General features: G+C 44.7%; 1 protein-coding gene across 2 annotated transcripts in view; it reads left to right on the top strand.

Annotated features, from left to right (window-relative positions):
• arl15a (ADP-ribosylation factor-like 15a) overlaps positions 1 to 15811 on the top strand; it is a 348055-nt gene that overhangs the window by 115254 nt on the left and 216990 nt on the right. For both annotated transcript variants that reach the window (XM_042331231.1, XM_042331230.1), the window contains exons 2-3: positions 162 to 306; positions 6142 to 6201. In XM_042331231.1, coding sequence (XP_042187165.1) covers positions 162 to 306; positions 6142 to 6201 — 205 coding nt within the window. The remainder of the gene's footprint in view (positions 1 to 161; positions 307 to 6141; positions 6202 to 15811) is intronic.

Here is a 15811-nt window from a genome sequence, read left to right as displayed (position 1 = left end):
GTGGGAGGAGCTATAGGAGGCTGGTGGGAGGGGCTATACAATGCTGGTGGGAGGAGCTATAGGATGCTGGTGGGAGGAGCCCGTCCTCCTATAGCTCCTCCCACCAGCATCCTATAGCTGTGATGATTATTAAAGTGTTCTGTGTTCTTGTTTCTCTGTAGTGTTTCCGGGCACTGTGTTGTAAAGGACCTCCCCCGTCCAGACCAGAGTATGATGTGGTGTGTATCGGACTGACTGGGGCAGGCAAGAGCAGCCTACTGGCGTGGCTGTGTAACGAAGGGAGCCACGGCATCGGTCCTACCACAGGTACCGACACACACACACACACATACATACACACACACACACAGAATGCCTTGTCTATCTATCTATTGATTTATCTGTTGGCAAAACTATTATATTGTCTTCCATGATCAGAAAGAAAGAACGAGGGGCGAGAGAAATCCCAGAAAGCTTTCTCTTTTTCAGAAGAAGATAAGGCTTAGGGCTAGTATATCACCCCTGCCAAATCGAGTATATCACCCCTGCCAAAGCGAGTATATCACCCCTGCCAAAACGAGTATATCACCCCTGCCAAATCGAGTATATCACCCCTGCCAAAACGAGTTTATCACCCCCCCTGCCAAAACGAGTATATCACCCCTGCCAAAACGAGTATATCACCCCTGCCAAAACGAGTATATCACCCCTGCCAAAACGAGTATATCACCCCTGCCAAAACGAGTATATCACCCCTGCCAAAACGAGTATATCACCCCTGCCAAAACGAGTATATCACCCCTGCCAAAACGAGTATATCACCCCTGCCAAAACCCCTGAGTATATCACCCCTGCCAAATCGAGTATATCACCCCTGCCAACACGAGTATATCACCCCTGCCAAAACGAGTTTATCACCCCTGCCAAAACTAGTATATCACCCCTGCCAAAACGAGTTTATCACCCCTGCCAAAACGAGTTTATCACCCCTACCAAAACGAGTATATCACTCTGCCAAAAAACATCACCCTGCTCCACTCTCCTTTGTCCCCTGTCCAATCTACACTCCCCTCTCCTTCTCCTCTCCTCCTCCTCTCCCCTCTCACCTCTCCCCTCCCCTCTCTCCTCTCCCCTATCTCTTCTCCTCTACCCTATCCCCTCTCCACTCTCCCTTCTCCATCCCTCTCCCTTCTCGCTTCTCTCTTCTCCCAATCCCCTCTCCTCCCTCTCTCCCCTTTCTGCTCTCCTCTCCCCTTTCCCCTCTCCTCTACCCTCTACCCTATTCCCTCGCCCTTTCCCCTCCCCTCTCCCCTCCTCTCTCCTCTAACCTCTCCGCTCTCCTCTACACTATCCCCTCTCATCTACCAACTCCCCTCTCCTCTCTCTACCCTATCTCCTCTCCTCCCCCTATACCCTCTCCCCTTTCCCTCTCCTCTCCCCTATCCTCTCTCGTCTCTTCTCTTCTCTCTCCTCTACCCTACCCTATCCCCTCTCCTCTACCCTCGCTCCTCTCCCATCTCCTCTCTCCCCTCTCCATCCCTCTACCCTTTCCCCTTTCCTCTACCCTATACTCTCTCCTCTACCCTATCCTCTCTCCTATCTCCTCTCCCCTCTCGTCTCTCCTCTCGTCTCTCTCCTCTCCATCCCTCTCCCCTATCCTATCCTATCCCCTCTCCTCTCTTCCCTTTCCATCCCTCTCTTCTCTCCCCTTTCCATCCCTCTCCCCCCTCTGTCCCTCTCTCCTCTCTCCCCTCTCCCCTTCCCCTCTCCTCTCTCCTCCCCTCTCCTCTCTCCACTCTCCATTCCTCTTCCCGTACCCCTAAACCTCAGGGATTGGGCCATGATTATTCTCCTTCTTCTCCGCAGACACAGTCCAGAGTTGCCTTTGCTCACTGCCACTTCAACCTCAAACCCACGGCTAAATATAAAGACATTACTCTGAGTGCAGGGAGGGAGAAAAACCCCGTCCTCTGGCTGTCTGCTGGGGCTTTAATAGATAAAATACAGCCGTTATTTACCTATGTGGGGAGTTATTCTGGCAACCCTTCTGAAGGTAGGGTTAAGATGAAGCTGTCAGCATGCTTACTGTCTACCGATGGCTACAGACAGACAGGCAGGCAGGTAGGCAGACACATACAGACAGGCAGGTAGGCAGACACAGACAGACAGACAGACAGACAGACAGACAGACAGACAGACAGACAGACAGACAGACAGACAGACAGACAGACAGACAGACACAGGCAGACACAGACAGACAGGCAGGTAGGCAGACACAGACAGGCAGACAGACAGACAGGTAGGCAGACACAGACAGACAGGCAGGTAGGCAGACACAGACAGACAGGCAGGTAGGCAGACACAGACAGACAGACCGACAGGCAGACAGACAGGCAGGTAGGCAGACACAGACAGACAGACAGGCAGGCAGGCAGGCAGACCGGCAGACAGACAGACAGACAGACAGGCAGAGACAGAGACAGACAGACACAGACAGACAGACAGGCAGACAGAGACAGACAGACAGACAGACACAGACAGGCAGGCAGGCAGGCAGACAGGCAGACAGACAGACAGGCAGAGACAGACAGACACAGACAGGCAGACAGAGACAGACAGACAGACACAGACAGGCAGACAGACAGACACAGACAGACAGACACAGACAGACACAGACAGACAGACAGACAGACAGACAGACAGACAGATAGACAGACAGGCAGAGGCAGAGACAGAGACAGACAGACAGGCAGACACAGACAGACAGGCAGACAGACAGACACAGACAGAGACAGACAGACAGACACAGACAGACACAGACAGACAGACACAGACAGACAGACACAGACAGACAGACAGACAGACAGATAGACAGACAGGCAGAGACAGAGACAGACAGACAGACAGGCAGACACAGACAGACAGGCAGACAGACAGACACAGACAGACACAGACAGACACAGACAGACAGACAGAGAGAGATAGACAGACAGACAGACAGACAGACAGACAGACAGACAGACAGACAGACAGACAGACAGACAGACAGACAGACGGAGATAGACACAGACGGACAGACGACGGACGGACGGAGACAGACATACGGAGACAGACGGAGACAGACAGACGGAGACAGACAGACGGAGACAGACAGACGGAGACAGACAGACAGACGGAGACAGACAGACAGACGGAGACAGACAGACAGACAGACGGAGACAGACAGACAGACGGAGACAGACAGACGGAGACAGACAGACAGACGGAGACAGACAGACAGACAGACAGACAGAGACAGACAGACAGACAGACAGACAGACAGACAGACAGACAGATGGAGACAGACACAGACAGACAGACAGACAGAGATAGACACAGACAGACAGACAGACAGACAGACAGACAGACAGACAGACAGACGGAGATAGACACAGACAGACAGACGGAGATAGACACAGACGGACAGACGGACGGACGGACGGAGACAGACATACGGAGACAGACGGAGACAGACAGACGGAGACAGACAGACAGACGGAGACAGACAGACAGACGGAGACAGACAGACAGACGGAGACAGACAGACAGACAGAGACAGACAGACAGACAGACGGAGACAGACAGACAGACAGACGGAGACAGACAGACAGACAGACGGAGACAGACAGACAGACGGAGACAGACAGACAGACAGACGGAGACAGACAGACAGACAGACGGAGACAGACAGACAGACAGACAGACGGAGACAGACAGACAGACAGACGGAGACAGACAGACAGACTGAGACAGACTGAGACAGACAGACAGACAGACAGACAGACGGAGACAGACAGACAGACAGACGGAGACAGACAGACAGACGGAGACAGACAGACAGACAGACAGACAGACAGACAGATGGTTGGATGAGAGAGAGCCTCTGCTGTTGAATGCAGGTACAGTACACCTGCAGGAGAGTTTTGCAAGACTGTGTTCTTCTCAACATGTTGAAAAGCTCTGGGTTTAGAGTTGGGATCATATGGTTTAGATTGTTGTTAAACTGGAACCACAAACGTCTCAAACACTGCTCTGTTTTGGTAACCCTGACACTAAAACACACTTGTGTTTTCAAATGTCATCTCTTGTTAACTCAACATGTTGGTGGTTTTGAAATAATTCGCTAAACGTTTCGTTGGAATATTCTGGATGTGGGGAAGTAGATTTTCAAATGATTTTTTAAGAGGACCAACAAATGTTTCAGGGTCAATTCTATTACAATTCAATCATTCCTACATGTTTAGTCTGAATCTGTCTCTTCTTCTACATGTTAGTCTGACTGTCTCTCTTCTTCTACATGTTAGTCTGACTGTCTCTCTTCTTCTACATGTTAGTCTGACTGTCTCTCTTCTACATGTTAGTCTGACTGTCTCTCTTCTACATGTTAGTCTGACTGTCTCTCTTCTTCTACATGTTAGTCTGACTGTCTCTCTTCTTCTACATGTTAGTCTGACTGTCTCTTCTTCTACATGTTAGTCTGACTGTCTCTCTTCTTCTACATGTTAGTCTGACTCTGTCTCTCTTCTTCTACATGTTAGTCTGACTGTCTCTCTTCTTCTACATGTTAGTCTGACTGTCTCTCTTCTTCTACATGTTAGTCTGACTCTGTCTCTCTTCTTCTACATGTTAGTCTGACTGTCTCTCTTGTTCTACATGTTAGTCTGACTGTCTCCTACATGTTAGTCTGATTCTGTCTCTCTTCTACATGTTAGTCTGTCTCTCTTCTACATGTTAGTCTGACTCTGTCTCTTCTTCTACATGTTAGTCTGACTGTCTCTCTTCTACATGTTAGTCTGACTGTCTCTCTTCTACATGTTAGTCTGACTGTCTCTCTTCTTCTACATGTTAGTCTGACTGTCTCTCTTCTTCTACATGTTAGTCTGACTGTCTCTCTTCTACATGTTAGTCTGACTGTCTCTCTTCTACATGTTAGTCTGACTGTCTCTCTTCTACATGTTAGTCTGACTGTCTCTCTTCTACATGTTAGTCTGACTGTCTCTCTTCTTCTACATGTTAGTCTGACTGTCTCTCTTCTACATGTTAGTCTGACTGTCTCTCTTCTACATGTTAGTCTGACTTTCTCTCTTCTACATGTTAGTCTGACTGTCTCTCTTCTACATGTTAGTCTGACTGTCTCTCTTCTACATGTTAGTCTGACTGTCTCTCTTCTTCTACATGTTAGTCTGACTGTCTCCTACATGTTAGTCTGACTGTCTCTTCTTCATGTTAGTCTGACTTCTCTCTCTTCTACATGTTAGTCTGACTGTCTCTCTACATGTTAGTCTGACTGTCTCTCTTCTACATGTTAGTCTGACTGTCTCTCTTCTACATGTTAGTCTGACTGTCTCTCTTCTACATGTTAGTCTGACTGTCTCTCTTCTTCTACATGTTAGTCTGACTGTCTCTCTTCTTCTACATGTTAGTCTGACTGTCTCTCTTGTTCTACATGTTAGTCTGACTGTCTCTCTTCTTCTACATGTTAGTCTGACCGTCTCTCTTGTTCTACATGTTATTCTGACTGTCTCTCTTCTACATGTTAGTCTGACTGTCTCTCTTCTACATGTTAGTCTGACTGTCTCTCTTCTACATGTTAGTCTGACTGTCTCTCTTCTTCTACATGTTAGTCTGACTTTCTCTCTTCTACATGTTAGTCTGACTGTCTCTCTTCTACATGTTAGTCTGACTGTCTCTCTTCTACATGTTAGTCTGACTGTCTCTCTTCTACATGTTAGTCTGACTGTCTCTCTTCTTCTACATGTTAGTCTGACTGTCTCTCTTCTTCTACATGTTAGTCTGACTGTCTCTCTTCTTCTACATGTTAGTCTGACTGTCTCTCTTCTTCTACATGTTAGTCTGACTGTCTCTCTTCTACATGTTAGTCTGACTGTCTCTCTTCTTCTACATGTTAGTCTGACTGTCTCTCTTCTTCTACATGTTAGTCTGACTGTCTCTCTTCTTCTACATGTTAGTCTGACTGTCTCTCTTCTTCTACATGTTAGTCTGACTGTCTCTCTTCTTCTACATGTTAGTCTGACTGTCTCTCTTCTTCTACATGTTAGTCTGACTGTCTCTCTTCTTCTACATGTTAGTCTGACCCTGTCCCAATATCTTTCTTTCTCTCAGGCTTCAGCATCAAAGCAGTACCGTTCCCAAACGCCATCTTGAATGTAAAGGAACTCGGAGGTAAAGTTAAAGAATAGATTTGGTTATGAATGCTAGCCATAGTGATTGGTTGTGTTTGATTATGAATGCTAGCCATAGTGATTGGTTGTGTTTGATTATGAATGCTAGCCATCGTGATTGGTTGTGTTTGATTGTGAATGCTAGCCATAGTGATTGGGTGTAATTGGTTATGAATGCTAGCCATAGTGATTGGTTGTGTTTGATTGTGAATGCTAGCCATAGTGATTGGTTGTGTTTGATTGTGAATGCTAGCCATAGTGATTGGTTGTGTTTGATTATGAATGCTAGCCATAGTGATTGGTTGTGTTTGATTGTGAATGCTAGCCATCGTGATTGGTTGTGTTTGATTGTGAATGCTAGCCATAGTGATTGGTTGTGTTTGATTGTGAATGCTAGCCGTAGTGATTGGTTGTGTTTGATTGTGAATGCTAGCCATAGTGATTGGGTGTAATTGGTTATGAATGCTAGCCATAGTGATTGGTTGAGTTTGATTGTGAATGCTAGCCATAGTGATTGGTTGTGTTTGATTGTGAATGCTAGCCATAGTGATTGGTTGTGTTTGATTATGAATGCTAGCCATAGTGATTGGTTGTGTTTGATTATGAATGCTAGCCATCGTGATTGGTTGTGTTTGATTGTGAATGCTAGCCATAGTGATTGGGTGTAATTGGTTATGAATGCTAGCCATAGTGATTGGTTGTGTTTGATTGTGAATGCTAGCCATAGTGATTGGTTGTGTTTGATTGTGAATGCTAGCCATCGTGATTGGTTGTGTTTGATTGTGAATGCTAGCCATAGTGATTGGTTGTGTTTGATTATGAATGCTAGCCATAGTGATTGGTTGTGTTTGATTGTGAATGCTAGCCATAGTGATTGGTTGTGTTTGATTGTGAATGCTAGCCATAGTGATTGTATGTGTTTGATTGTGAATGCTAGCCATAGTGATTGGTAGTGTTTGATTGTGAATGCTAGCCATAGTGATTGGTTGTGTTTGATTGTGAATGCTAGCCATAGTGATTGGGTGTAATTGGTTATGAATGCTAGCCATAGTGATTGGTTGTGTTTGATTGTGAATGCTAGCCATAGTGATTGGTTGTGTTTGATTGTGAATGCTAGCCATAGTGATTGGTTGTGTTTGATTGTGAATGCTAGCCATAGTGATTGGTTGTGTTTGATTGTGAATGCTAGCCATAGTGATTGGTTGTGTTTGATTGTGAATGCTAGCCATAGTGATTGGTTGTGTTTGATTGTGAATGCTAGCCATAGTGATTGGTAGTGTTTGATTGTGAATGCTAGCCATAGTGATTGGTTGTGTTTGATTGTGAATGCTAGCCATAGTGATTGGTTGTGTTTGATTGTGAATGCTAGCCATAGTGATTTAGTTTGTTCATTCCCACATTTAGTTCTATAATCTAATTATCGTCATGAGACTGGGTCTGATGTGTCTCCTGGACCTTGATATCCAGGAACCATGCAGACAGTTTTACAGTGGTTGTTAGGTCCAGTAGGTGTTTGCTTTAGCAAATAAACACACCTGTCTGTTGCTCTTTGGCCAGGTCAGTTGCAGACAGAAGAGCTTGCCAAATGGCCCTTGAAGCGACAGACTGTTGTATCGTTAACAAATCATTAAATGAATGTTTCTCTCTGGCTGTGAACATCAACATCACAAACCAATGACTCATGTAATGTCTGTCCCCTTATCAGCGTCACATACTGATGCTCTGGAAAGATACACACCCCCACCCTTTAAATGATATTATATTTTTTGTAAGAACAAATTCTTATTTTCAACGACAGCCTAGGAACAGCAGGTTAACTGCCTTGTTCAGGGGCAGAACAACATATTTTTACCTTGTCTGCTCGGGGATTTGATCCAGCAACCTTTCAGTTACTAGTCCAACGCTCTAACCACTAGGCTACCTGCTGGTTACTAGTCCAACACTCTAACCACTAGGCTACCTGCTGGTTACTAGTCCAATACTCTAACCACTAGGCTACCTGCTGGTTACTAGTCCAACACTCTAACCACTAGGCTACCTGCTGGTTACTAGTCCAACACTCTAACCACTAGGCTACCTGCTGGTTACTGGTCCAACACTCTAACCACTAGGCTACCTACTGGTTACTAGTCCAACACTCTAACCACTAGACTACCTGCTGGTTACTAGTCCAATGGTCTAACCACTAGGCTACCTGCTGGTTACTAGTCCAATGTTCTAACCACTAGACTACCTGCTGGTTACTAGTCCAATGGTCTAACCACTAGGCTACCTGCTGGTTACTAGTCCAACACTCTAACCACTAGGCTACCTGCTGGTTACTAGTCCAACACTCTAACCACTAGGCTACCTGCTGGTTACTAGTCCAACACTCTAACCACTAGGCTACCTGCTGGTTACTAGTCCAACACTCTAACCACTAGGCTACCTGCTGGTTACTAGTCCAACACTCTAACCACTAGGCTACCTGCTGGTTACTAGTCCAACACTCTAACCACTAGGCTACCTGCTGGTTACTAGTCCAACACTCTAACCACTAGGCTACCTGCTGGTTACTAGTCCAACACTCTAACCACTAGGTTACCTGCTGGTTACTAGTCCAACACTCTAACCACTAGGCTACCTGCTGGTTACTAGTCCAACACTAACCACTAGGCTACCTGCTGGTTACTAGTCCAACACTCTAACCACTAGGCTACCTGCTGGTTACTAGTCCAACACTCTAACCACTAGGCTACCTGCTGGTTACTAGTCCAACACTCTAACCACTAGACTACCTGCTGGTTACTAGTCCAACGCTCTAACCACTAGGCTACCTGCTGGTTACTAGTCCAACACTCTAACCACTAGGCTACCTGCCTCTAACCACTTGGCTACCTGCTGGTTACTAGTCCAATACTCTAACCACTAGGCTACCTAATGGTTACTTGTAAAACACTCTAACCACTAGGCTACCTGCTGGTTACTAGTCCAACTCTCTAACCACTAGGCTACCTGCTGGTTACTAGTCCAACGCTCTAACCACTAGGCTACCTGCTGGTTACTAGTCCAACGCTCTAACCACTAAGCTACCTGCTGGTTACTAGTCCAACGCTCTAACCACTAGGCTACCTGCTGGTTACTAGTCCAACACTCTAACCACTAGGCTACCTGCTGGTTACTAGTCCAACACTCTAAGCACTAGGCTACCTGCTGGTTACTAGTCCAACGCTCTAACCACTAGGCTACCTTCTGGTTACTAGTCCAACGCTCTAACCACTAAGCTACCTGCTGGTTACTAGTCCAACTCTCTAACCACTAGGCTACCTGCTGGTTACTAGTCCAACGCTCTAACCACTAAGCTACCTGCTGGTTACTAGTCCAACGCTCTAACCACTAGGCTACCTGCTGGTTACTAGTCCAACGCTCTAACCACTAGGCTACCTGCTGGTTACTAGTCCAACACTCTAACCACTAGACTACCTTCCCCCTGCTCTTCGTAGTCAGTGTCGATAGAGGGGGGCCCTCTGACCTGAGTCTGAGAAAGAGTTGTTGTTATCATGACCGTGGTGTTCCTTTATGTTAACATCACCCAGGGAGGTAGTTTGAGGTTTAATAAGGAAGCTGGAGGTAAGACATGGAGAACCTTCCAGAACTGTTAAAACAGAAGAGAGGGATAAATCTCCCCTTCACCTCCACCTGTGTTTAAATTTACGAGGATGTTTAAGAGTGAAAGTAATTTATGTATGTTTTTCTGGACACAGGTGCACTGTGAATCTTGACAAGTAGCCATCCTGGACTGGTAGCAGCGACCTCATAACTCCCTTCTCCTGAAGAACAACACACTCAGAAAGAAGAGAGACCACCAGCGAGGGCGATACCAAATTTGGTCTCAGTGTAGAAGGAAAGGAAGGAAGGAAGGAAGGGAAAAAAACAGGAAGGAGATAGAGAATTGGAAAGAGAAAGAAATTGAGAGAGAGAGAGGGAGAGAGAAATAGAGAGAGAGAAATAGAGAGAGAGAGAGAAATAGAGAGAGAGAGAGAAATAGAGAGAGAGAGAGAGAGAGAGAGAGAGAGAAATAGAGAGAGAGAGAGAAATGGAGAGAGAGAGAGTTAGTGCTAAGCCCTGGTTGGGGTTAAAGCCTGAGTGTGTCTGGGGTGTAATTGTGGTTTGGTTGAGGAAAAACACAGACCCAGCCGCCGGGAGCGTGACACGTTTGATTTAGGGCTGCCACTCTAGCGGAGAGAGAGTATGATGAAACCTCCCCTCCTCCTCCCCTCTCCTCCTCCTCCCCTCTCCTCCTTTCCCCTTCTCCTCCTCTCTTCCCCTCTCTTTCCTTCTCCCATCTCCTCTTCTCCCCTCTCTTCTCTGTGGCCTGTGAACACTGAGAGAGTGAACATTATGGGTTTACTGCACAGCGGCTTGGAAAAAGAAACTGGGGGGTTTGGGATATGGGAGGATAGGGTGTTTTGATGCTCCTGCTTCTGTTCAATCACCACCTTATTAGGAGTGTATAGACTGAGACATTCCATCTGAGGTGGGCTCTGTGTCTGTCTATCTGAGGTGGTCTCTGTGTCTGTCCTCTGAGATGGGCTCTGTGTCTGTCCTCTGAGATGGGCTCTGTGTCTGTCTATCTGAGGTGGTATCTGTGTCTGTCCTCTGAGATGGGCTCTGTGTCTGTCTATCTGAGGTGGTCTCTGTGTCTGTCCTCTGAGATGGGCTCTGTGTCTGTCCTCTGAGATGGGCTCTGTGTCTGTCTATCTGAGGTGGTATCTGTGTCTGTCCTCTGAGATGGGCTCTGTGTCTGTCTATCTGAGGTGGTCTCTGTGTCTGTCCTCTGAGATGGGCTCTGTGTCTGTCCTCTGAGATGGGCTCTGTGTCTGTCTATCTGAGGTGGTATCTGTGTCTGTCCTCTGAGATGGGCTCTGTGTCTGTCCTCTGAGATGGTCTCTGTGTCTGTCCTCTGAGGTGGGCTCTGTGTCTGTCCTCTGAGATGGGCTCTGTGTCTGTCCTGAGGTGGCTGTGTCTGTCTCTGTGATGCATGGTCATCTATCTGAGGTGGTCTCTGTGTCTGTCCTCTGAGATGGTTCTGTGGTCCTCAAAGATGGGCTCTGTGTCTGTCCTCTGAGATGGGCTCTGTGTCTGTGTCTGAGGTGGGCTCTGTGTCTGTCTATCTGAGGTGGGCTCTGTGTTTGTCCTGTGAGCGTGCATGTGTGTCTGTCCTCTATGGGCGTGCATGTGTGTGAGGTGGGCTCTGTGTCTGTCCTCTGAGGTGGGCTCTGTGTCTGTCCTCTGAGGTGGTCTCTGTGTCTGTCCTGTGGCTGTCTGCTCTGTGATGCATGGTCATTACACGGTCTAGGCTTCGTCAAGGTTCATGTGGATCAAAGTGTGTGTGTGTGTATATGCGTGCATGTGTTTGTGTGTGAGCGTGTGTGTGTGTATATGCGTGCATGTGTTTGTGTGTGAGCGTGCATGTGTGTGTGTGTATATGCGTGCATGTGTGTGAGCGTACATGTGTGTGTGTGTGTATGCGTGCATGTGTGTGTGTGTGTGTGGGTACATGTGTGTGTGTGTGAGCGTACATGTGTGTGTGGGCGTACATGTGTGTGTGTGGCGTGCATGTGTGTGTGTGTGTGTGTACGTGTGTGTGTGTGTGAGCGTGCATGTGTGTGTGTGTGTGGCGTACATGTGTGTGTGAGCGTGCATGTGTGTGTGTGTATATGCGTACAAGTGTGTGTGTGTGAGCGTACATGTGTGTGTGTGTGAGCGTACATGTGTGTGTGTGAGCGTACATGTGTGTGTGTGAGCGTGCATGTGTTTGTGTGTGGGCGTACATGTGTTAAAGTGAGTGAATGTTGAGTACTTCTGTCTGGCTCAATATCTCTGGTCTGTGTTTGAGGTAAACAGGGTAACAGGGTAACAGGGTAACAGGGTAACAGGGTAACATGGTAACAGGGTAACAGGGTAACAGGGTAACAGGGTAACAGGTAACAGGGTAACAGGGTAACAGGGTAACAGGGTAACATGGTAACAGGGTAACAGGGTAACAGGGTAACAGGGTAACATGGTAACAGGGTAACAGGGTAACAGGGTAACAAGGTAACAGGGTAACAGGGTAACAGGGTAACATGGTAACAGGGTAACAGGGTAACAGGGTAACAGGGTAACATGGTAAACAGGGTAACAGGGTAAACAGGGTAACAGGGTAAACAGGGTAACAGGGTAACAGGGTAACAGGGTAACAGGGTAACATGGTAACAGGGTAACATGGTAACAGGGTAACAGGGTAACAGGGTAACAGGGTAAGTCAGGTGTATCATTCATTCAGATGTGTTGCAGAATCACATCGTTTTCTGTGTGAAACGGTACAACTAGAGGTCGACCAAAAGTATGATTTTTCAACGCCGATACCGATACCCATTATTGGAGGACCAAAAAAAAGCCGATACCGATTAATCGTCCTATTTTTATATATATATATATATATATATATATATTGTAATAATTACAACAATACTGAATGAACAATGAACACTTTTATTTGAACTTATAATATAATACAGAAATAAACATCAATTTAGTCTCAAATAAATAATGAAACATGTTCAATTTGGTTTAAATAATGCAAAAACAAAGTGTTGGAGAAGAAAGTAAAAGTGCAATATGTGCCATGTAAGAATGCCAACGTTTCAGTTCCTTGCTCAGAACATATGAAAGAACATATGAAAGCTGGTGGTTCCTTTTAACATGAGACTTCAATATTCCCAGGTAAGAGGTTTTAGGTTGTAGTTATTATAGGAATTATAGGACTATTTCCCTCTATACCATTTGTATTTCATATACCTTTGACTATTGGATGTTCTTATAGGCACTATAGTATTGCCAGCCTAATCTCGGGAGTTGATAGGCTTGAAGTCATAAACAGCGCAATGCTTGAAGCACAGGGAAGAGCTGCTGGCAAACGCAGTAAAGTTTGAATGAATTTTTACGAGCCTGCTGCTGCCTACCAGGCCTACTCAGTCAGACTGCTTTATCAAAAATCAAATCATAGACTTAATTATTATATAATAAACACACGGAAATACAAGCCTTAGGTCATTAATATGGTCAAATCCAGAAACTATCATTCAGAAAACAAAATGTTTATTCTTTCAGTGAAATACGGAACCGTTCTGTATTTTATCTAACGGGTGGCATCCCTAAGTCTCTAAATATCGCTGTCACTTTGCACAACCATCAACGTTATGTCATAATTATGTAAAATTCTGGCAAATTAGTTCGCAACGAGCCAGGCGGCCCAAACTGCTGCATAGACCCTGACTCTGCTTACACTGAACGCAAGAGAAGTGACACAATTTCCCTAGTTTATATTGCCTGCTAACGTGAATGTATTTTTAACTAAATATGCAGGTTTAAAAATATATACTTGTGTATTGATTTTAAGAAAGGCATTGATGTTTATGGTTAGGTACATTCGGTTTTTCGCTAATGTGCTTTTGTTAAATCATCACCCATTTGGCAAATTTGAAGTAGGCTGTGATTCGATGATAAATTAACAGGCACTGCATTGATTATATGCAACACAGGACAAGCTAGTTAACCTAGTAATATCATCAACCATGTGCAGTTAACTAGTGATTATGTTAAGATAAATTGTTTTTTTATAAGATAAGTTAATGCTAGCTAGCACCTTACCTTGGCTCATTGCAGACACAAGGTCCTTTTGATGCTGCTTTCGCGGAACAGGAGGTCAGCCTGCCCGCAGTCTCCTCGTGAATTGCAATGCGTTCGGCCATAATCGGCTTCCAAAAAGCCATGCCGATTAATCGGTCGACCTCTAGGTACAACCATGGATCATTAAAGCATTTTAGGACCCTTGATTCAACATTGAATTGGACCTTACTGCTATTAGCCCATAGAAACACATTGAATTGCCTTACTGCTATTATCCCATAGAAACACATTGAATTGGACCTTACTGCTATTAGCCCATAGAAACACATTGAATTTGCCTTACTGCTATTATCCCATAGAAACACATTGAATTGGACCTTACTGCTATTATCCCATAGAAACACATTGAATTGGCCTTACTGCTATTATCCCATAGAAACACATTGAGTTGGACCTTACTGCTATTATCCCATAGACACACATTGAATTGGTCCTTACTGCTATTAGCCCATAGAAACACGTAGAATAACAGATAGTCCTTACTGCTATTAGCCCATAGAAACACATTGAATAAGAAGATAGTCCTTACTGCTATTAGCCCATAGAAACACATTGAATAACAGATAGTCCTTACTGCTATTAGCCCATAGAAACACATTGAATAACAGATAGTCCTTACTGCTATTAGCCCATAGAAACACATTGAATAACAGATAGTCCTTACTGCTATTAGCCCATTGAATAGAAACACATTGAATAACAGATAGTCCTTACTGCTATTAGCCCATAGAAACACATTGAATAACAGATAGTCCTTACTTCTATTAGCCCATAGAAACACATTGAATAACTGATAGTCCTTACTGCTATTAGCCCATAGAAACACATTGAATAACAGATAGTCCTTACTGCTATTAGCCCATAGAAACACATTGAATAACAGATAGTCCTTACTGCTATTAGAAACACATTGAATAACAGATAGTCCTTACTGCTATTAGCCCATAGAAACACATTGAATAACAGATAGTCCTTACTGCTATTAGCCCATAGAAACACATTGAATAACAGATAGTCCTTACTGCTGTTAACCCATAGAAACACATTGAATAACAGATAGTCCTTACTGCTATTAGCCCATAGAAACACATTGAATAACAGATAGTCCTTACTGCTATTAGCCCATAGAAACACATTGATTGACACATTCATACATAGCAAAAAACTGTCCTAGGCTACCCATAACCTTTGACCCAAGTTAAACATTTTAAAGGCAATGCTATTAGCCAAATACTAATTGAGTGCATGTAAACTTCTTACCCACTGGGAACTTGATGAAAGAAATAAAAGCTTAAATAAATCTTTCTCTCTACTATTATTCTGACATTTCACATTCTTAAAAACAAGTAGTGATCATAACTGACCTACGACAGGGAATTTTTAATAGGATTAAATCAGGAATTGTGAAACTGAGTTTAAATGTATTTAGCTAAGGTGTATGTAAACTTCCGACTTCAACTGTATGTATGTATGTATGTATGTATGTATGTATGTATGTATGTATGTATGTATGTATGTATGTATGTATGTATGTATGTATGTATGTATGTATGTAGGTATGTAGGTAGGTAGGTACATTGAATAACAGATAGTCCTTACTCTATTAGCCCATAGACCCTTTCTTGACATACTGGTAGGCCCATCCCTAAGACCAGGCTTGAAGATTGACACACGATGCCAGATAGTCGTCTTCTAGATCTGACCTATTATAGCAATCTCAGGAAGAAATCTTAGACATGTATTGATTGGCGAAAGTTAAGAAAATGTTATTGTTTTCCCTAACAACAGTGGTGAAACTAACCAATACACATTTTAGTACTATTTTATTTCTTCATTCTGTGCTGCGACTCTTGCTGTATTTTTTTTTATTGTTTTTTTTAGTAGAAACACATTGAATA

This window comes from Oncorhynchus tshawytscha, linkage group LG12 (assembly GCF_018296145.1).
Source record: "Oncorhynchus tshawytscha isolate Ot180627B linkage group LG12, Otsh_v2.0, whole genome shotgun sequence".
Classification (NCBI taxonomy): domain Eukaryota; kingdom Metazoa; phylum Chordata; class Actinopteri; order Salmoniformes; family Salmonidae; genus Oncorhynchus; species Oncorhynchus tshawytscha.
This window is presented reverse-complemented; position numbering and strand designations above follow the sequence as displayed.